This window comes from Rana temporaria, chromosome 1 (assembly GCF_905171775.1).
Source record: "Rana temporaria chromosome 1, aRanTem1.1, whole genome shotgun sequence".
Classification (NCBI taxonomy): Eukaryota; Metazoa; Chordata; class Amphibia; order Anura; family Ranidae; genus Rana; species Rana temporaria.
In genome coordinates this window covers 256201078-256224393 of record NC_053489.1, presented here as the reverse complement: position 1 = coordinate 256224393, position 23316 = coordinate 256201078, and the positions used below count along the sequence as shown (strand labels likewise).

Below are 23316 nucleotides of genomic sequence, written 5' to 3'. Positions count from 1 at the left end.
CATTGCAGCTTACTTTTATTTTCATCTGCCAATTGACCTAATGGACTCTTGATTTTTATTTTTTAATTTTAATTTTTCCTTTTTTTATATTCCACTGTTTCTTCCCCTTGTAAAACATATCCTGTGAATGTTTTTTAAGAAATCACTTCTCTGCTAAATCCCACGGGGATTTGGGATTACTGGTGAAGTTGTTCAAACCACCACATTATCAGCAGATTGTACGTGGTTACAATATTTTTAAATAAAGAAGAGTGTTCTTTTTGCACAACGCAGTGTCACGCTATGTGGATTTTTTTCTTCCCTTTTTGATTACCATCCTTGGGACACCTGGAAGCTGCTTGGACTTCTTACCCTCCCCCTCTGGAGAGACGGCAAAGAATCTCATTGCCATTTGGAAATAAAAACCAACTACCAACATCGAGGTACCACCACCATTGCCTTTTGCCCCTTGGGGTGCCAACGTCCGGTGAGTGGGGACCCAACAGGGGGAGCACATAAGTCACCATAAAACCCAACAAGAAGATAGCCACATGAAGTCACTATTTTTGTTTTCACTTTAATATGTACTTTGGCATCAGTGATACATTGTTCCCAAACTGAACATTAGTTTGGCTTTTTGAGTTCACGTTCATTTGAGAGATCGTCTCAGCAAATAAGCATTGTCACCCACTGAGGGTTGTTTGTGTATTTTATACAATTTAGTTTGGACGGTCAACTTCACTCCTCACATGTTCACTTTTCAATGCTGTTGTTTTTTTCACATTTAAACAACATCTAACTTATATATCAATATTTAACATTTTTCTCTGTGCACCCTCTAGAGGGAGGCATCTAATCACAATTATATTGTTTTGGTTTGTACACTATTTTAGATTTCATAGCTGACGTCAATTGTCAGTAGTTTTATATCACTTTGCAGTGTTATTTTTCATTTCTCATCCTTTTCATTTTCATTATTGCGCTAGATATAGTTAATCTATATTTAGACCCACAGCAATAATATTTTATATACACCCAACGTGTTTGTCACCCTGCATTCACTTCTGTTTCAGGGTGTCAATCCTGAACATCACCAATAGTGTCCAAGGGGACACTTTACTATTAATATATCTTTAGTGCTTTTTATATTATTATTTGGTTTTCACGGAACACTGAAGTGTGTGCCACCGCACGCACTAACACTCAGAGGTTACACTTTATTCACTTGAGACACCTTTTTAGGATACACCTATTTGCAGCAATATAGGTACATACGATTAAAATACGATTTATTGGCTGTCCATACACTCCTTTGGAACACGGTTATCAACTCCCCTGGGACTACCAATAAATCATTGGGTCACCAGTGTTGATTATAAACAGCAACAGGGGGTAGCACCTGTACGTTTGGTTCAACGGTATACAGGTCTAGGAGACCCACTCCCATTGGTCTCTCCTAAACATCTGGAGCTCCCCTACAAATGTGATAACCTATCATACACAGGATATAGTGTATATAATTACTAAACAAATATAAGCAGCGCCATCACCCTATAACCCACCCATTTACAACTTCTGGTTTCTTTGAAATCTGTCAGGGAGGCAGCAGCTTAATACCCTCCTATCCTAAGCGCGGATCTCCCCAATTTAATTTTTTAGCATCAGGATTTTACCTATTAGATCTATGGAACTACACGTGTGCCACGGATCTATGGCCGATCCATTTCAACCGCTGGATAATACCCCAAAATCCCTTTTAACACTAAGTGTGGTACCCCTGACTGCTACTTAGCCTAATATATGTGTTAGGCCGAGTACTCACGAGCAAACATGTCCGTTCGAAATGTCCGACGGGCTGTTTCCGGCGTACAAGGCTGTTTTTTCATTTGGCCCGCTGGCTTGTACACACCAGCGGACGATATTTCCCTGCGGACCTGAACGCGTGCACGTAATCCACGTTTGACGTCACTATAAAGGGAAAGGCCAAAGTCAATGGCGACGCCCTCTGTTCCGCTTTTGCTAGTTACGGCTTTGCTCGTGTTAGTGAAGGTTTGGTTAGAGCTGATTCGCGCTTCTCGGTCTCCAGGCTTTAGCAGGTAGTATTTTCTCGTTCAGTGCGTGTGCTTGTGGGTACGTAGTTGGCATTCGGGTACAGGCGTGCAGTTCGTTCTGCTTAGCAGATTCGTACTGTGCGTTCGTATCTGTGTGTCGTGCGTTCTTTGCAGGTACCGCTGGATTTGATTGTGCTTTCTGTTGGAGTGTGTTCTTGACTGACCAGCCGGCCGGTTTGAAGCCATGATGGAGCAGCAGCGTCAATTTTCGCGAGTTGGTGCTGTTTATGGGATGGCTGCTGGATATGTTCATTATTCCAGTACTTTGGCCAGAAACAGGGGGCGGAGGCGTTTCTGGACCAAGAATTGGTTGCGCCAGCGTGACCAGTTCTCACATATGCCTCTGCTTAGGGAAATCCAGGAGAATAATCCTAATGACTATAGGAATTTTCTCCGCATGACGGACCCCCGTATTCAACAGTCTGCTGGATCTTCTGTCCCCCTATATCACGAGGCAGGACACTGTGATGCGCCAAGCCATCACGGCCGAGCAGAGGCTTATTGCCACGTTGCGGTACCTGGCGACTGGGAGGAGCCTGCAGGACCTCAAGTTCTCGACAGGCATCTCTCCGCAGGCGCTTGGGGTCATCATACCGGACACGTGTGCTGCCATCATTAAAGTTATGCACGAGGAGTATATGAAGGTAAGTTTCCTCATTTTAACCTCACAATGTGTCTTTAATAATGTGGCAAACTAACTTTTTATTTTATTTCCCAGATATGCTGTGTGTTTAACTAACGTTCCCTTTTCTCACTATGCATGTTGATATCAGCTTTTACATGTTCTTTTTATTTTGGCCTACCTTCATATTTTGATCTTACCCAATATTAACCTGTCCAGCATGCTATCTTCGGGCCAACCCCCACCATGCCACTTTATTTTTATTTTTTTGGTTTTCTAAAAACAGTTTAAACACCCCCCACCCCCCCTTCAAAGTGTTTTTGTCCCCATCAGAGGGCTGTGGAGTCTGTTATTAATTAAGTGGCCCTATATATTTGTGCCCCGAAATTCTCCCTTCATAATTTGCAAATGCTATTTAAAAAATGTAAAGTTGCACAAGGATGCTTGTATGATTATGTTTGCAATGTTTATGTGCCAAAGTACTAAATCTATTTTTTTGTTTGTCCCCACAGCTACCCTCCACACCACAGGAATGGCAGTCTGTGGCTTCCCAATTTGCCGAGCGGTGGGATTTTCCTAACTGCGGTGGAGCAATAGATGGGAAACACGTCCGCATTGTGCCCCCACCCCACTCGGGGTCCTACTATTATAATTACAAGGGTTATCATAGTATTGTGTTGATGGCGGTGGTGTCGGCACAGTATGAGTTTCTCTATGTGGACGTGGGGAAGAACGGCCGGATGTCAGATGGGGGAGTGTTCGCACGGACTGATTTCTATGATCGTCTCCAAACTGGTGGTCTGGCATTGCCACCAGATGAAGATAATGTGGAAGGACTTCCGTTTGTGTTCCTAGCGGACGAGGCTTTTGGCCTTGGACCTCACCTAATGCGGCCTTTTCCCCAGAGGACCCTCACCTCAGAGAGGAGTGTGTTCAATTTTCGGTTGTCCAGGGCTCGGAGGGTAGTCGAGAATGCCTTTGGGATCCTCAGCAACCGGTTCCGCCTGTTCCTGACATCGATACATTTGGCGGAATATAAATTGAACACCGTTATATTTGCCTGCTGCATTTTGCACAATTTTCTACGCAGGCACTCCCAGACGTACCTAGCCCCCATGGGCTCTGAGGCAGGACTACCCTCAGAGAACATTCCTGGCCTGGACACTGGTCGCGCTGGCTTGGCCCCCCAATCTGCTCGTGAGGTACGCGACAAATATGTTGAGTACTTCATGGGTCGGGGGGCCATTGCTATGCCAGATCATATTTCTTTCTAATTCGGCCCCCAAAAGAAAGGAATATTCTCACAACTAATAAATAATTAGACCATTGGACTTTATACAGTTGTTTGTCATTACTGCTTTTTCTCTATTTTTCTGTCTTCCAGGTTATCTCCAAAAATAGTGCACTTCTAGTGCCAGATTTACTTACTCAGATGTATTAACTAACCACATTTGCACATTATTCACTCATCTACTAACTGGGTATTCAGTCTAGAAATAAGAAGCCACTCTTTTTTCTGCTTTTGATGTCTCATTTTTTTTTTTTATTTTAGTCATTTTTTAACAAGAAATGTGTATTTTTAGGCAGAAAACATTTCCTGCAAATTCTTGAGACAAAATATTGGCTTTTAATTATTTATTTTTTTGTCTTTATTGACAGTGATTATCAATAATAATGATCGAAACACAATGTAACAATAATTTCACTGAAACTATACGCAAGAATTTTTGGGCTTGTCATTTGTTTGTGTCTAATTTTTTTAACAAGATTTTAACACAACACAAAAATTTTTTTGTTTTTTTCAAAAATTAGTTAACTTCTTTCTTTAGGTGAGATTTATTGTTCGTTTTGTGATCTGAAACTGGAAACATTTACAAACCAAAAAAGATCAACACCAAACAAAAATTTAAAAAAAGAACAGCAGTCAGTCATATGGATGGTGTGCTTTCACACTGGAACACGCCAAAATTTCTAAATGCACACATTCAGTGAAAACTCGCCAAATGTCATTGGTTAAACAGACAAATGGCCACATGTGCTATCTGACATCATGGGTGATCAATGTCTGTGTTTTGTGGGAGCAAACCCTTCCTCTCAACTACTTGAGGATCGAGGAGGGGTTTGTACCCACAAAGCACAGACAATAGATAGTCTGTGATGGCAGATAGCACATATTGGCACACTGTGTGTGCATTTAGAAATTTTGGCGTATTATAAAGTACAAAAATTAAAAAGGGTTTTGTGGGCGGGGGATGGGCGGGGGATGGGCTTCTGTGGTTCAGTCTTTGACACGGCCCATCATGTCCATGATATTTTTGTAATTTTGGTTGATGACTAGCATCCTTTGTCGCATGTTCTCCATTTCCGTGCTACACTCTGAAATGACATTTCGCACATTCTGCTCCATGACTAGCATCCTTTCCTGCATAATGTCCATTTCCGTGCTGCACTCCATTAGTTGCTGTATAATGATAGAAGCACTTGCACGTGAAAAATGTGCTACTCCATCTTGATCCCCTAAAAAGAAACAAATTGGCATTCAAAATATGTAAATAATTTCCAGCCTATCTGCATATGTTTGGCCCTATTAATATAGGGGTGACACTGACCTGATGGCCTGATAATTTCCACATCCCCAATTTCTTCATCTTCTATCACTCCTCCTTCTTCCACCACCTCCCCATCATCTTCTATCACTCCTCCTTCTTCCACCACCTCCCCATCATCTTCGACTCCTCCTTCATCCATCAATCCACCTTCTTGCAATTCGCCAAATTGTTCTTCCGCCACTTGCCCTTCATCTGATATAAATTCTAAGTCCAAAATAACTTCTTCCTCCTCTCTTCCTTCCTCCTTTCTTCCTTCCTCTTCTCCTTCCACATCCTCTTCTCCTTCCACATCCTCTTCTCCTTCCACATCCTCTTCTCCTTCCACATCCTCTTCTCCTTCCACATCCTCCTCTCTTCCTTCCCCAGCCTCCTCCTGCTCAACATGTGGAGGTGTTTGATTTTCCGGGTGTCTGGCCCTCTCTGCCTCCTCCAATTGCTGGCGTCTTCTTTCCCCTATAAGAAATAATAAAAAACAAAAGGTATACTCATCAGCACACTGATATTGGATATCATAAATCGCACACATTGCATAGACGATACATTTATGATGATTTTTGGTTGTTTTTTCTTTCAGCAATCCTCCATTTTTGGCGTAGTTCTAGGCCAAGCTCTGATGCTGCCCCTTTTTTGCAAAGAAGTGACACAAATGGATGTCCCCCCAAAACATTAATTCTCGTCGACCCTCCAAATAAATATACTTTGATTTTTGAGACACAGGTGCTTTGCATTTCAAGATGTTAAAACATCAGCTTTATTTGCATTTTGGAGAATGAATCTTGTTTGCCTGTCACATTCACTCAATTTAATTTCTGTGATTTTGCTAGTCAACAATGTTGGAAAACCAAGTTTGGGGCCAGTCAGCCATGTCCAGGTGTGTTGTTCCTGGAGTAACGTCACATTTTTGCGAAACAATGTCATATTACGCGTGTTTACTATTTCACCAAATTTGTTTAAGGTTGTTATTTGACATAAACACAATACAGTATCTACACGTGTTCAAAAGTAAAAGCAGGCCAAGGAGGCAGATGTGAAAAAATACATGTCAACACATTATTGCAGACATTCCCCCCCCCCTTAAATAATATGGACTTACTTTTACGCAGAATTTTGAGGATCTTCTTCATGTGATGTGGCTCCCTCAATTTTAAATCGGACCAACGCTTCCGTAGTTGCTCCTTTGACCTGGTGACACCAAACATTCTCCTCATTCTCCTTGCCACCTTGTCCATTATGTGTGACTTCCTACGGTTCGGTGTTTTGTAGGGCCCACATTCACCATCATAATCCTTCCTCCTCATGATGTAAACCAACTCCACCATTTCTTCGAACGCCATATTAGTGGCTTTATATCTTTTAGGCCTGGATCGGGACGGTCCAGCCTCTGTCCCTTCACTTGCGCCATGAGAGCTCCGTGCCCGCTCGTGTGACATCGCCATCTTTCCTTCCCACAGAGATTAGGGGCGTGGAAACGAGGAAATGTCCCGTCAGGGGCGGAGATGAGGGCGGGGATTATTGCATATGCGGAGTGTCGCGAATGCCAACAACGTATTGACGTAGGTTACGCGGAGAATATTCGCGCGATTCCAGAACCTACACAGTTAACGCCATATTTACTTTTTCAATTGATTAGGGGCATGGCAAAGGTGACGAGGGCGGCGTTTCATACATACGCGGAGTGTATAAAAGGCGCTTGACGTGATTACGTAGGTTACGTGTTAATTCAGCGAGCGGAAGAAACGAGGATTGTGAGAGAGGCAGGTAAGAAATTTAAACATGGGATCAGCAGCGGGCTCTAAAATGTAGAGCAATGGGATGGGGGTTTGGTCTGTTGGTTGCACAGTTTTATTAAGCTATTATGTCTCTTGGATACCAGAATGTGATTTTCGTACCCAAATGCTTTTGTAGACATCACAAAATAGAGAGATCAAAAATGCTGTGACTCATTAGTAATTATGTAGGGTGTATTCAGATCAGGCCAAGTATTGTTCTGTGTTGGTTGGACAGAGGTCATTAGGAAGTTTCTTTCATGTAATCAATGCTGAGGGGCAGGATATCTACACATGCAATAGTGCCTTGATGAATGCTGTCATTTGTAATAATTGTGTATGGTTGTAGATTTATATTATTTCCTGCAATGTAACCAAAGGGGCGGCATGTTAAAAAAAAATGTTAGCTAAAACCAACCAATGGGGCAGAGCTGGCCAGCATTTTCTAAACAAGAGACACTGTGTTTGTATTTCTATATAGGTACTACTTTTTTAACAACATATTCTATCAATGTAAATGCTGAGGCTTTTTTTAATTGTGTTTTTGGTTTCTTTTCATTTTTTCAATCTAGAATAAAAAAAAAAAATTCACAATGGATCTCCTGCAGAGCCAAGACATTATCCAGCATTTGCTGGATAAATTTCGGGAAATGCCCATCCTGTGGGATTCAAAGCAGGACCATTACCACAATAAGGACGTACGAGCGGCAGCACTTGAACAGCTAGCAGCATACATGAGGACATGGGTGCCAGAATGCAGTGCCAACATGGTGAAGGATAAACTTGCCAACCTCAGGGGCACATATAGGAGAGCGTACAAAGCTCACCAAAAACAGCTAAGATCTGGAGCAGCAGCAAGACCACCAAAGGAACCCAAGCTGTGGTATTACAACCAGATGTCATTTTTGCGGGATCAACTGGAAGGCAGGCCATCAATGTCGAGTCTGAATCCCAACCTTTCCTCCACGCTACCTCCCAGCGGGACTTCCCAAGATCACCACAGCCCTGCAGAGTCAGATGAAGAGGGCCTGGCTGACAGAGAGGCAGATCTGCGCCTCTACGATGATGAGGTATAGTAGTTTCATAACTATTTATGTAATAATATTAATTATTGTTTGATTCTTGACTTGATATTGGTTAATAAAATACAAGCTGGGAAGTAAAAATCTAAAATCGTGGGCAAACAAATAGGTGTCAGGGATGACAACTGCAGGGGTCAGAGGGTGAGTCTGTTTTCAAGTTTAAATTCAAGGCAAAAAATAAGATTCAAGCATGAAAATGTGAGTGAGTATATTCCTAAATATATTACAACATGTCCCTTTTTTTTACACAGGAAGAAGAGACCAGCCAGGAGGTGGCAGATCCTCTCCTCACTGACAGCCAGGCCGAAGGGGTCAGTGGCAGCCAGGAGGAGGCCGGGCCCAGTGGCGTTCAGCAGCTCCCCAGGACAAGCACCACCAGCCAGGCTCCTCCCCTTTATATTAGGCCACCAGGCCGTAAGAAGAAATTGGGGGCAGTGGAGGAAGCCAGCCTCCAAATGATTAGGGAGGCGAGTGCCATCATGAGGGCCCCCCTCAACCCCACTGAGGCCTACAGTGCCTCCGTGGCACATGACCTGAATCAAGGCACGGAGGAGCAGAGGCAACTGGCAAAGGGCGTGATCAACCAGGCCCTTTGGTGGATGCAGAGGGAGCTGCTGACCCCAGACACTGGGCTATGTGACCCGGCCCGGCTTGCTGAACACCATTCTCCTGCTGCCACATCATCCCCACCTGCAAGGGCCCAGGGAAGACCCGCTGGAAGGCAGCCTGGAAGGAAGGTTGCAAGGAAGAGGAGACGTTGATGCCCTGCCTTCCATTTGATCCCCCACAAATGGCATCTTGTTTGGACTACCACAGCTTGGGTTCCTTTGGTTATGTGCTGCTGCTTCAGATTTTATTTTGTGTGCTTCCTGAGGTTGGCTAGTTTATCCTTCACCATGTTTCAAATGCAAGTTTGCATGTATGTTGCTAGCTGTTCAAGTGCTGCCATTCTGTTTTTGATCCTTTTTATAATTTGCTCAAATAAAAGCCTTTTTGTTGATTTGAAAAACGTGCCTATTGTTTGTAATACTGTGGGTATTATTTTAGGCATCAAACATTACAAACAAATAAAATGATTAATCTAAAATATTCACTAACTCATGTGGGGGGGGGGGGGGTCATTTGGTGTGCCAACATGGTAGACAATTTAAACAACCTTCAACAAAATCATGTTAAATATACAAACAAAAGCTAAATCAAAAATATTTCCTATTAAAATATTCTAAATGGTGACATAACTATAAACACCTAAAGAAAGTGGGAAAGATAACCATTAAACATTAAAAGCAAAAAATTTGAAATGTGGAGGACCACTAAAAATATGATACGTCGGGCCAATAAAAGTTTGCAAAAATCTTACTACATCACAGCTAACAAATGTCACTTTTCAGTATGGAACAACTCAGTTGAAATAACATGAGCTAAATAACTGATTAGTTATAGCAAGAGAAGAATGAAGAAAACGACGGCATCAAGCATTGGTTATTGTGTGTTTTGCTTCAGTGTTCTATTGCTAGAATTAATCTTTCTATTGACGAATGTGCCATATCCCAAAGAAACGTGAGTTTTACCTGAACGAGCGCTCCCGTGGCCTCATTTAGTCTGAGCATGCGCGGGGTTTTTGTACGTTGGTTTTGTGTACTCACCACCAAACATGTACGTTCGGACAGGATTTGAGCGGACGGTTTTAAAACAAGTTTGGAAATAAATGTCTGCTGGAAAACGGCCCGGCGGGCAAATGTACGGTGAAATTCTGTACGCTCGTAACTACACACGACCAAACATGTATGCTGAAACTGGTCCGCGGGCCAGTTTCAGCAAACATGTTTGGTCGTGAGTATGGGGCCTTAGAGTGCCAATTATCCCCTGCAGTCTTACTCAACTTGTCATAAAAAACTAATATGCGGACCTCAGTTAGTTGGTTCTGCTATTCAGTGGATCAGAACATGTAACCCCCACTAGGTGGTCCAAAAACATAGCCAAATGGACTGACCACTAGACGTTTCAACTAGATAATGGTCGTGAAAACCTAAACCTTGTGAAACCCCACCGACTGACCAACATAAAGATTTCCTCTTATTCTGAAATCCTGAAAAACCCAGTTATCGATTCTGAGGAATAAAACACAAAATAAAAGTTAGTAATAAACATTCAATTTTTTCTTAACCTGGAAACAAAAAAACAATTGTTATATACCTATAACAAGACATTATCGTATGAACCATACATATACGTTATATTATATTACATAAACTGTGCACTTTCTTTTAAAATACCCAAAATTGTTGAGCTCAACTTTTCATCAATATGTATTACTATAATACATATTAATGCCATATGGATTTTCTTTTTTTTTTTATGGTATACCAATAATTCCCCCTGAAAAAAAAAATGTCACCATGGTAGGAGGAAAAAAAAATTAGCAACTCGTAATAAACCTTTTAACGGTTCCATTTATTAACCAATCGTAATACTTCATCACAACGTTTTCGCAGAACCTTCTGTAAAGAAAAACAAACACATTTTTGTAATTGCCCTTTTCAATTCACCATTACAGAATGCAGGCTCAGGTCATTTGCAAGTCAATAAGATCTCTTTTCCACTCTCACAGACCTAGAAAAAAAAGGAGGGGGGGTAATTTGGGCTGTCAGCACTGAGTCAGCAGCTGAGAACACACGTCACACACAACCTCACAATCCATGGATCTCACACATTTCCGCACAACACATTTAGCTAGGTCAAATATGACCTCAAGACCTTACACAGATCCACATGTTCTATATCCTACTTAAACCCATAACCTCTGTTCATCACTTCAAGGTTTAGGCTCTCTGGGAATGTGGATTCCCTATTAAAAATACTCACCTCATCAGTTCTGTTATCCTACCATCCCTGCCCTCCAAGCATCTCGCATTTCTCTTAAAAATACAGTTTCCAGTCTAGCGATTCCCATCATTTATATATTTCACAACCCAAGGTCCATATTTACCTATCATTTCTTCCTTCGGAGTCAAGTGGTAAGGTTCCCCACGGTCAGAATTCCGTTTCAAAGCGATTTGATTTCCCATCCTTTTACGGATGACGGACCTTGAGCTGATCCCGCAACCCTTATAGGTCACTTATTCCAAAGCTAGCTACACTTTGACATGATTGGGTCGGCTGGTACCTCCCCCGTCCACCTTTACCGATTTTTTTCACTACTTGCCAGAACAATCCCTGCACTGATTATAGTCCTTCAAAAAATTAGCCCGGAGATTTTCCAAACCAAACGGTTCAACCTCCCCGCAGACTTTCCAAAGTATTCTAAAATAAATGCTTACTGTACCACAGGGCTTCCCAAGCGTTAAGCATGATTAGATCCTATGATGGCTTGTACTACAGGAGGCAATTTTAACTGACGAACCCCTAATTACACTATGATTTTTTTGCAGTTACAATATAGCCAGTGTTTCCAGATTCAATTACACCGCTTACAATCCCCAGTTATTTGTTTAAACAGAGGAATAGATTCACATACATACAGATAATTCAGTGTGATTTAGTCTCCGTTTCTACTGATGCGATTTGCCATGCGACTTTGGACCCCAAAGTCGCATTACAACTCGCAGGCCATTGATTTCAATAGCACCCATTCCAATCTATGTGGCTCAATGCTGCAGCGACCGATAAAGGTACCTGCACCATTTTGATGCGACGTCTGGATTAAAAACGCATTCAAAGCCACACCACAGTCGCACTAAAGCTGCATTTCAAAATCGCACCCTGAATCAGGCCACATTGGAGTTGCACCAGTGGAAACGCATCCCAAAAGCATAGGTGCTGACAAAACTGAAAATTAACATTCGTGAGATGGATAGGGGAGCTTTGTTCAACAAGAAAAAGCTTCATCAAGCACCTACCATGGATCTGGCCTTTATCACAGAATACAGCAAACCAATACCAACAATTGGAAAAGATCTTCAAAAAGTATTGGTCCATTTCGAAAGAGGACAGAACTTTAGTAGCGTTATTGCCATCACGACCCAGATTCATTTACCGTAGAGCACCAACACTACGAACACACCTTGTCCACAATGTACTTGATCCTCCCGGGGAAGTGAATATTTGTCCAGAACTTGAAAGATTCTACCGATGCCAGAGATGCCTACCGTGCAAAACAAATAAACCCCAACCTCGGAGAAAAACAACATTCAAGTCCCATGGCTATAATAGAGAATTCCAGATAAAATAACTTATTACTTGTAATAGCACCCATGTGACCTACGTCATAGAGTGCCCCTGCCGACTCCAGTACGTGGGCCGTACCACCAGACCCTTACGTGTAAGAACACATGAGCACATCAAAAACATACGTAGTGGATTCCCAAAACATAGTCTCTTTAGACATTTTGAGGAAAAACATCATAAGGATCCATCTTGCCTCACGTTCTATGGGGTTGACATTATTAAAGACCACTGGCGGGGGGGGCAACAAAAAGATCCAGGTCTCACAAAATGAGACCCGTTGGATACACAGGTTGGGGTCTCTAAGCCTCAACCTGGATATTGATTTGAACTGCTTTATTTCTAATTTTTTTTGATCACAAGTCACTTCTCTTTGCTGGCCTGCACAGGGTCCTGACTTTATTCATTCATCTATTTCTCTTACTAACGTGGAGGTTTCTTGGACACCAACTAATGGTGGAGGTTCACCAACGGAGTCACATATTTGCCAGCAAGTCTTTTGTGGCACTATTAATGGGGTAACCTATACACACTCAATCTGTGTGATTCCAAGAAGGGGGTCCACTTATATTGGATTCATCCCTCAAGTAGGTACCCAACACAGGTTTAATAACCACTACACCCACACCTTATTGAATATTAGTCATTATAGGGGCGCCATCGCCCCACTGTTTATTTACAAAAGCATAGGTGTGTTTCACTCACAAAGATTGGCCTAATCTCATTCAAAGGGTCAACTGCCTAGAGGCACACTGGGCCATATTCACAGTCAGCGGTGTAAATTTGTGCGGGTGTGACGTATCCGCTCTACGCTATGCCTCTGCAACCCAGACGGGCAAGCGCTGTATTCTCAAAGCACTAGCTCTGTAAGTTGCGGCGGCGTAGCGCAAATCAGCCGGCGCAAGCCCGCCTAATTCAAATTTGGATCCGGGGGGCGTGTTTTTTGTAAATCTACTGTGACCCGATGTGATTGACGTTTTTGCCGAACGGCGCATGCGCCGTCCGTGGAATTTCCCAGTGTGCATTGCTCCAAAGTACGCCGCAAAGGACGTCATTGGTTTCGACGTGAACGTAAATGACGTCCAGCCCCATTCACGGACGACTTACGCAAATGACGTAACTTTACTGTGTCGGCCGGGCGTATTTGCGGGAATTCGCGTATCTAGCTAATTTGCATACTCAACGCGGAATTCGACGGAAGCCCCACCTAGCGGTCAGAAAAAAATATGCAGTTACGATCCGACGGTGTAAGAGACTTACGCCTGACGGATCTAATGGACATCTATGCGGCACTGATTCTAAGAATCAGGCGCATAGATACGACGGCTCGGATTAGGACCCACGGCTGCGCACCTGCCGGTGCGCCGTCGCAAGTCCCTTTCGAATTTCTGGCCACTGTCTTCAAGATTCCAAACAGAATCCTTATTATCCGCACTGACCCCCTGCTGCAATTTCATTCTATATATATCTACATTATTCAAAATCAGTCTCATAAACACATTTGCATAGACAAAAAGAAAAAGTTAAGTTCTGAAAAGTTAGTTTGTTGTTAGGCATTCAGACAGGTTAAAACAAAAAAACTCTTAACCCAGCTCTGTCTACCATACCAGAAATCATATTCATCCAAACTTTAAACTCTCCTCACACAGGGCACCATTTTGTCATAGAATAATTAATAACGCACGTCCATAATTAATAATCAGAGAAATATTAATATCGCGCGTAAATAATTAAAATAAGCTATAAAAACCTTTTTGTCTATATAAAAATTAAAACAAAGAATAGCGCTGCGAAAAAGAGAAAAATATTACATTTATTGATACAGAGAAGAAACTTGTATTACTCCAATATTTCCAACCATAACATAAAGGATATCACTTGTTAAAACAGAGAGGATACTGCTGAATACTGATACAACATACATGATAATATGGCTATAGAGGATTCAACAATAAGTAATGCTAAGTTGTAGAGAGAGACAGAGAGACAGAGGGCGAGAGAGAGAGAGACACACAGACAGAGAGAGGGAGATAGAGAGGTTACATCACCATGCCTGGGTCAGCTCATCCATCATGCTTCAGTCTGCTTGGTCAAGACATCATACACTGAACTGTGTCAAGCTAGGACTGTCTTTTTATACCCTTCAGATGTAATTTTTCCCGCTCTAAGAATTAAAAAAACCCCTCTAATATGATTGGTTGAATATGTGTCTTTTCAGAATGGCAGTTAAGGACCCCCCCACCCAGTATTCCCCAGTAGGTAATGTCCTATTGTGGCCTGTAATCAGACAAGAGATGAATGTGGTCTTCAAACAGGAGGTGGCAGGAAATTCTTGTACTTCAATGAAGGGACACTTCTTATCAGATCCCCATCCCTTTGAGATAACCTCCCTATGCTAATATAGGTTTAAAAGCCTTTTGTTAGGTGAACTTCTAACATCGAGTCACGCTGTTGACTAGAAAAACAGGACAGTCGACTAACGACATATCCCAGTCTCATTAATAAAAAAAGCCTTGTAAAAGAATGACATATACATCTTCATATAAATCTTATAAATATGGATTTGAAAAATCTCTACCACACAGGGTATACCACCTGACTGTAGAGTCTATCCTACACGTTCAGTCTTATTTCCAAGGGCTTCTCTGAGGTAGTAGTGGGAGCTCCTAACTTATATGAGCTCACCCACCTTCTGGTTACCCGACATTTAATCCATCACACACTTGTGGGCTCACCAGCACCTACCTTTGCTTCCTGTCACACGGCGAATACAGGATTGGATTTAACTACCTATACACCACCAAATAGCGGGCAGCACCACTACCTCTTTATATACAACATTAATTTTCAGACCCCATCACTGGGGTACTTCAGGGGGGCAGCAGCCTATACCCAGCACCAGCACGGATCTACTAATAGGGTTTATCAATTTTAATTGGGTTTACCGGTGTCCAATCACCTGTGGTGACTACATAACCCATTAAGTAATTAAGGCTCTGTGTCCCATGATGTATGAGCAAGAAATTGTGTTTTTTTTTTTCAAAATTGTTGCTCTTTTTTTGTTTATAGCGCAAAAAATAAAAACTGCAGGGATGATCAAATACCACCAAAAGAAAACTCTATTTGTGGGGAAAATTTGTTTGGGTATAGCATTGCACGACTACGCAATTGTCAGTTAAAGCGTATCGCAAAAAATGGCCTGGTCATTGAGCAGCCAAATCTTCTGGGGCTGAAGTAGTTAATGTGTTTGTATAAGGAGTCTATTAACTCTTGACATAAAATACTGATTTGTGAGAAGCCTTTTCAAGTTGCATGTTAATTTAAAGTGTAAAATATTCATTCTACATCAATGTGATGTTTATTTTTGTGATCTGAACATTTTATGTGAAATCTATTGTAGAGAAAAACAACAAAGGCATGTAAAATATGTGGCTTTGTGAATTGATACTATTGTGATAGCCTCAGCAGAATAAGGTATTACAAAGGATGCACAAAGGTATATGCATGTTGATCTTCTATTGTATTTTAGCATGCTGTAAGTAGTAGCAGGATGTGTGAAACCAATACAATTTATTATTTTTTTTTTTTTTTCAGTTAGGGTTTACCACCAGAGTACCAGGAGGAGCACACAGCTCCACAAAGTAAGTGTGTGTTTTTTCAGTAACTCCATGTAAAAAGTTAGTATTATCTTATTTGTTGAGCAAACATGAGCCAGCTCTCCCATTTATACAGTCAAAAGTTCAGAGTTCAGTTCGAATACTAAAATGGATGGCCATAGTACTTTCTCCTTCTTTCAAAGATATTTTGCAATGAGACCCACCTTATGCTTATCATACACTTTGCAATTTTTAGATATTTCAAATGTAATTTGAAATGTATAAAGCTGAGCTTGAAGCTAATAACTGATATAAATCACTAAACAGTAAATATATCAAAAGGAAGCCCTACATATTCAAAAAATGTTAACTCAAAAACCAATTCAAGTGCAATAAACTCTTTGTAGTAGGGCGAGTTACTTTAATAAAAATGATCCGGGACCAGCAGCTCCTATACATATTCCATAACTCCCCAATATGGATTTCCCAAAAATGGTTCAGGAGCATGGACGCACAATTTAGGGACCTTATATGGAAGAAACAAAGAGCTTGCATTAGTCTGGTCACTTTACAATATGGTAAGGGCAGATGAGGTCTGGCGGTCCCAAAATGTATTTGCTGGCTTCCCAGTTACAGCAGCTAGCCAGTTGGGGTAATCAAAACAGTGCAGATCCGGGCGCTTGAATGGTCATTGCCTCCAAACCCAGACTTGACAGCTGTCTCACACCTAGAGATGGACCTGCCGAGTCTGCCCTCATCCAACCCTACGGTCAATCTTCACTGGAAAGCGTGGAGAGCCTCAAAGGAGGCATTGTCCATCAGTGGCCCCCTGGAATTTACTTCTCTGTCGAATAATCCTAGCTGTTCTGAAATTTGTAAACTGCAAGGATTCTCCACTTGGAAACAGAGGGGTATTTGGTATATTTCCCAATTATTTAATGATGAAACCCTCAAGACATATGGTTAACTATGTTCTCAGTTTTTACTGTCCCCTAAACAATTCTATCAATATCTTCAATTTATGAATGCGCTGCAAGTCCAAAAACACTTTAAAGCCTTGTACACACAATCAAATTTTCCGCAGACAAAGCACCAGACTTTTGTCTGAAGGGCGTTGGCCAAGAACTTATCTTGCATACAAACAGCACACAATTGTCGGCCAACAAACGCGAACGTAGTTAGGTACTACGTGAAATTTCAGCTCTTGAGCGCCACCCTTTGGGCACCATCTGTTAATGTTGTGTTTGATAAGCATTGATTCCAAGCATGTGTTTTTGTACTTTGGACTTTTGTCTGACGGACTTGTGTACACACGATAGGAAAATCCGACAACAGACCATTATCTACGGAAAATGTATATGCCTGCCATCCAACATTTGTCGGCGGAATCTCTGACAATAATTGTCTGATGGAGCGTACAAACGGTCAGATTTTAGGCCGTCATTACACAATTTCTGTCAGAAAATCCAATCGTGTGTACGAGGCTTTAGTGTAACTAGCTCTCCACCAGTAACTGAGGTCATCCATGCTGATGTCCGCAAAGGCATAATATCCAGTATTTATATTGTGCTCTTATCCTCTATATAAGATCATGCATTGTTGTAATGTAGGGCACATTGGGTTGCTGACCTTGGGGAAATAGATGGTGATCAGTGGGACATGACCTTAGAATCCATTCTTATTTCTTCTTTGTGAGTTTCACACAAGTTCTCTCAACTGTTTATTCTTCAAAGAACTAATCACACGCCTGCTATACTATTTGATTGGGGTAGGAGATATACACCCATCTGCCCTAAATGTAAAAGGGTTGACTTTATACATATGATTTGGTGCTGCCCAAAGCTTGCACAGTACTGGATTGGGTCCTGATCAGTATTTCTGCATTTGTTTAAGTTCCTATTTCTGCCAATCCCTTAGTGTGCTTTCTTGGAGCACTTGATCCTGAAATGTACCAACCAGGTACAGTAAAACCTTGGTTTAAGTGTAACTTGGCTTGAGAGCGATTTGCAAGACAAGCAAATGTGTTTATAAATCTTGACTTGATATACAAGCAATGTCTTGATATAAGAGTAGCGTCATGTCATGATTGAATCCACTGAACAAATGTTGTTGGCTTTTCAAATATTTTTTTTTTCCTTTCAGTGAAAGCTAATGAAAACAATTGCCCAGCAATAGCCATTGTGGATAGTTATGCACTTATGATTAAAATCTATTCAAGGTCTATTCAGTCAGTTGCATTAGGACAATCTGCGGTAGAATACAAATTTCACTACACATTGCAGCAACACATGCAAGATGATGTGGTATGCAATTTATGTTGATGTTAATGCAACTCATTGTCTGAATTGACCCTCACCCTTGTACTGAATTAGAATAATTGTGAATGTTTTCACAGTGTAGTAGAAGTAATGTTTATAGGAATGCTCTTTTATATATTTTTTTTTTTTTTTTTGTGCTTAAAGGGCTTGTAAAGCTTCCCGTTTTTTCACCTTAAAGCGCAGGTGCACCCGAAAATTATTATTTAAAAGCCAGCAGCTGCAAATACTGCAGCTGCTGACTTTAAAAAAATGGACACTTACCTGTCCAGCGCGCCCCCGAAATCGGCAGACCAGGCTGAGCAATCGCTCGGTCCTCGGATGCTGCCGCCACCATGCTCGGTGAAGGAATCAGGAAGTAAAGCCTTGCGGCTTCACTGCCCGGTTCCCTACTGCGTATGCGTGAGTAGCGCGGCGCGCCGTCACTGGCCCCCGCTCTCTCCTGGGAACAGTGTATTTCCCAGGAGACAACGGGGGGCGGGAAGTGGTGTAGACTCCCATGGGAGTCTATGACAGCAAGTGGGTACAAATAGACATGTATCTGCACCCCCCCTCTACCCCCTGAAAGGTGCCAAATGTGTCACCGGAGGGAGGGTTCCAAAAAGTGGAAGTTCCATTTTTGGTTGGAACTCTGCTTTAATACATCCTATGCATCAAGGTGAAAAAACATCCAATGCTTACAAGCCCCCCCAGCCCCCCCGTTCCCTTACCTGAGCCCTCGCAAGTCCCACGTTGTGAACGTGCTGGCTTCTCGGGTCTTAATTGGATGATTGATAGCAGTGCAACCATTGGCTCCCTGTCAATCAAATCAATGACGTGGCACGCCGGGGGGGGGGGGGGGGGGGCGAGTGATACAGTTGGTGGCTATTGTCGCCACTGTATCACACGGGAGCATGCCCCACAAGCTAACCCCCTTGGGAGAGTGCTTCCCAAAAGGGGGTTAGCTCTTGCGGGGAGGAGCCTAGACAGCCGCCGAGGGACACCAGAGGACGAGGATCGGGACCACTCTTTGCAAAATGATCTGCACAGTGGAGGTAAGTATGACAATATAAAAAAATAAAACACCTTTACTATAACCCTTTAATGCAAAATCTATTTGTTGTGATGGATGCATTTTTTTTTTACCACTATACAGCTATATCTTTGCTGGCAATAAAGTACTCTCGGCCAGTGTTGGGACAAGGTCATCTAGCGCCCAAGGCATTGAAGATACAAAATCGTGAAGACGTATGAGAAATATGTGTCAGAAAAAATCCCCCAGAAAAAATTATCAAGCACTAATCTGCAAGCTAACCCCCTAAGCATATATTTCTTTTGCAAGCAACAATTCTCCCAGGGCTAATCACTCAATTGATGAAATTCCCTCTCTCAGCACAAATATTTGGCCTTCACCCCCCCTCTAAGCTCAAATCCTCTTCCTTCCCAAATCCTCCCTCCTAGCTCAAATATTCCCCCTCTAAAAATCATCCATCCTAGCACAAACCCCCTACCCCTCAAATTTCCCCACCGAGCACAACTGCCCCCCCCCCCCCAACTTCCCCTTCAAGCACAAATTCCCCTAAAAGTTCCCCATGAGCACATATCCCCCTCAAAAAAAATCCTCTTAGCACAAATAACCCTCCCCATTCATCCCTACTAATCACATATACAAGTACAAAACAAACCGCCTCCTCCAAAAAAATCCCTTCCTAGCTCAAATCATCTCCCCCTCAAACCCCCTTCCTAGCATACTGTATATTCCCCCCCCCATCTCATATGATACCACATCACCCAGGGCAGCTGCTGCTCCTGACCACCCCCTCCTGTCCTGGCTTAGCTCTCAACTTATTTTGTGATAGTAATGAAGTACTGGTTGACTCCGAATACACAGAAACTGCACTGCAAACACATAGATTTATCAATAATTTCGATATTTTTTTTATATGCATATGCAAACTCATCATACTATAGTTATAAGTAAGCTATACATATTGTAGTGTCAGTACTGATACTGGGCAATTGGCCAAATGTTCATCAATTATGACACTGATAATACAACCTTCTAGTAAATGAAGCTTTAAATTGCCATTAGTTGACATCATTAGAAGATGCTGTTTGATTTGGTTGAGGTTCAGAGACTGGTCTGTCAGATTTGAATAAACTGAAAGCGCAACTCTAGCCAAAAGAAACAAATTAGCATTTTTAATTTTGTTTGCCATACATATATCCTTTTTTTTTCAGTCTAGGGCTGAACAGAAGAATTGGAACAGCTTCCTCCATCCACACCAACAGTGTGGATGGATTTATCTCCTGCTGCAGGCTATTGTATTCTGACAGCCAGAAGTGTCGGCTGTCAAAATACCAGAACATTGACTGCATCTGAGTGGATGCAGGTATTGTTTTGCTGACAATTTTGTCACTCACTTCCTAAACAAAATAAGGCTGGAGTTCCAGTCTAAAGCCCAACTCCAGGATAGTAGCAATTCCCCCTCCCTTCCCCACCCATCTACTTCTAAATGCTGGTATGGGGGGAAAAAAAAACATATTGCATATATGTTTTTTTTTTTCATAATGCCCGATTTGCATAATGCCCGATTTACTCACCTGAAGCCATGGTCACAGAACAATTTTTCTCTCTTCCTTTGTTTACTTCTTGGGGTCATTTTTTGGTTGTTCACTCTCTCATGAGCTCCAGAGGCAGAAGAACTCAGGAGGCAGTGAGGAAACCAGTAACCAAGAAGATAAGGAGCAGGAAAAAATGCCTGGTCCCCAGGACAGGAAATTTGCTTTTTTCCCCAGGGAGAAAACTGTGATGTTGATCTATGAGGCCTCATGCACACTGGATGTTAAAATAACGTTATAAAAACGCCAGTAGCTTTGCAATGAGTGTTTCAACTTTTTTCAATGTTTTTGCAATAGTGTTTTTTAGTGTTTTTCCTCGTTAGTGTTCTTTTTTTTAAGAAAAAAAAATATATATTTTTTTTCAGTGGATCAAAAACGTTAAAAGACGACGGTGAGTGACGTTTTTGAGCCTTTTTTCGGCTTTTATCAGCGTTAGAGCGTTTTTACAGCTGAAAAACGTCTATCAGAACCCACTAGTTATGGGGTTTTTTACGGTTTACAAATGCCACTGCCCAAAACTGCCGATAACAGCCTATGGCCCGGATTCACAAAGCACTTACGCCGACGTATCTCGAGATACGCCGCGTAAGTGTAACTATGCGCCGTCGTATCTGTGCGCCGTGCCCACAATCTGAGATACGCCTAAAACCTAAAATAGGCTTCCTACGACCGACGTAACTTGCCTACGCCATCGTATCGTGGGCGCATATTTACGCTGGGCGCATTTGCCGCTCCCATTGATTTTCTATGCACATATGCAAATGAGGGAGATACGCCGATTCATGAACGTACTTGCGCCCGGCGCTTAATATACGTGATTTGCGTAAGTCGTTCGTCCGGCGTAAAGTTATTCCCCATATAGGAGGCGCAACTCATGCAAAGGTATGGACCAGGGAACACAAGCCGTCGTATCTTTTGTCGTTTACGTTGTACGTGAATATGACTAGGCGTAGGTTACGTTCACGTCGTAGGCAGTGATTCGACGTATCCTAGGCAGTTGTTTCGACGTGATTCTGAGCATGCGCACTGGGATGCGGCCACGGGACGGCGCATGCGCCGTTCATTTTAAGTACTTCTATGGCGCTTGGCCCAGCATTTGCATGGGGTCACACCTCATTAGCATGGCTCACGCCCACTTCCACCTATGCTGGCTTATGCCGAGGAAACCCAGCGTATCTTTAAGAGCAGGTGGGAGTGAGTGCTTTGTGAATCCAGTGCTTGCCTCTATGCGCTGCGTCGGCGTAGCGTATATTAGATACGCTACGCCCGAATAAATATGCGCCGATGTATGTCAATCCGGGCCTATGTGTGCATGGACACATAGGCTAACATGATGAAGAGTTTAATGACTGTAGAAAAAAAACACCTGCTGTAAAAACGTCCAGTGTGCATGAGGCCTTATACTGTTGGTTGGCTTAGAAAGAGGTGTTTGAAATCAAGAGTAAGGTAATTAATGTACAATTTAATTACATTTCTGCCTAGAGTTGGGTTTTATGGTATCCTCATTCAAAACATTCTGATTTGACAAATGTTTAATATCAAATCTAAGAAATAAATCAAATTATATGTGGGATTTCTTTCAGTTACTAGCAGTCAGTTCTTTTTAAGTTGATTCTGAAAAGTTTTTATTGGGTTTGCAGTGTGTATGGTGTAATCAGACATATTTATTTTGTATTTTAGAACACTGAAAACGGATGTAATGAAAATCTACACAAATAAACTTTTTGTAAAACAAAAGCTTTCCTGATAAGTAAAAACAAAAAAGGGAAGCAAAGCGATCTAAAGAAAATATTCCCAAATACAAATGAACTTTTGGAATGATTCACCAAAGCGTGTGTGCCCAACTTTAAAATATATACTTTTAAAATAAACATTTACAAATTTTACCTATCTGTGTTAAAAACTGTACACATCAAGACCTTTTAAAAATGTGTTTATAGCAATAGAGGATCTGGTTTGTCATTGCTTGTTTCATTTCGCAGACTTCAACTAATATTAATATCATTTTCCAAAATTAAAACTTTGCTATAGTCATATAGGGTATTTATATAACAAAACAAAAAAAACACATTATGTATATACCAGTAGCCTAAAACAGTGCAGTCACCTGTATGCTAACAGAATAGCAGCTGTAATTTGGAGCCTTGTTCATGAACCACTAGTCAAGGTTACAGTATTGATCTACTTCCACATCACACAATTAGGCTTGCAGCATAGCTCATTGCTAGCTGAGATCAAGCTAAAAAAAAAAACAAAAAAAACAGAACATTTCACCCGAAATTCAGTATTATAGATACTAATGGCAACATAACATAAAAAAAATAAAGTTTGTCCCTAAATGATTGTTTCATTGCATATAACCTACAAGGAGTATCCTTGTAGCTAAGAGTCTCCAAGTAGGAGTTGAGAGG

At 41.8% G+C, this 23316-nt stretch overlaps 1 protein-coding gene across 1 annotated transcript in view; it reads left to right on the top strand.

Moving 5' to 3' along the window:
* Positions 1 to 22780, top strand: part of RNF212B (ring finger protein 212B) — a 277775-nt gene extending 254995 nt beyond the window's left edge. The window contains exons 13-14 of the mRNA XM_040354528.1: positions 15988 to 16034; positions 22586 to 22780. Of these exons, the coding sequence (XP_040210462.1) occupies positions 15988 to 15991 (4 nt within the window). The 3' untranslated portion in view covers positions 15992 to 16034; positions 22586 to 22780. The remainder of the gene's footprint in view (positions 1 to 15987; positions 16035 to 22585) is intronic.
* Positions 22781 to 23316: the final 536 nt, after the last annotated feature.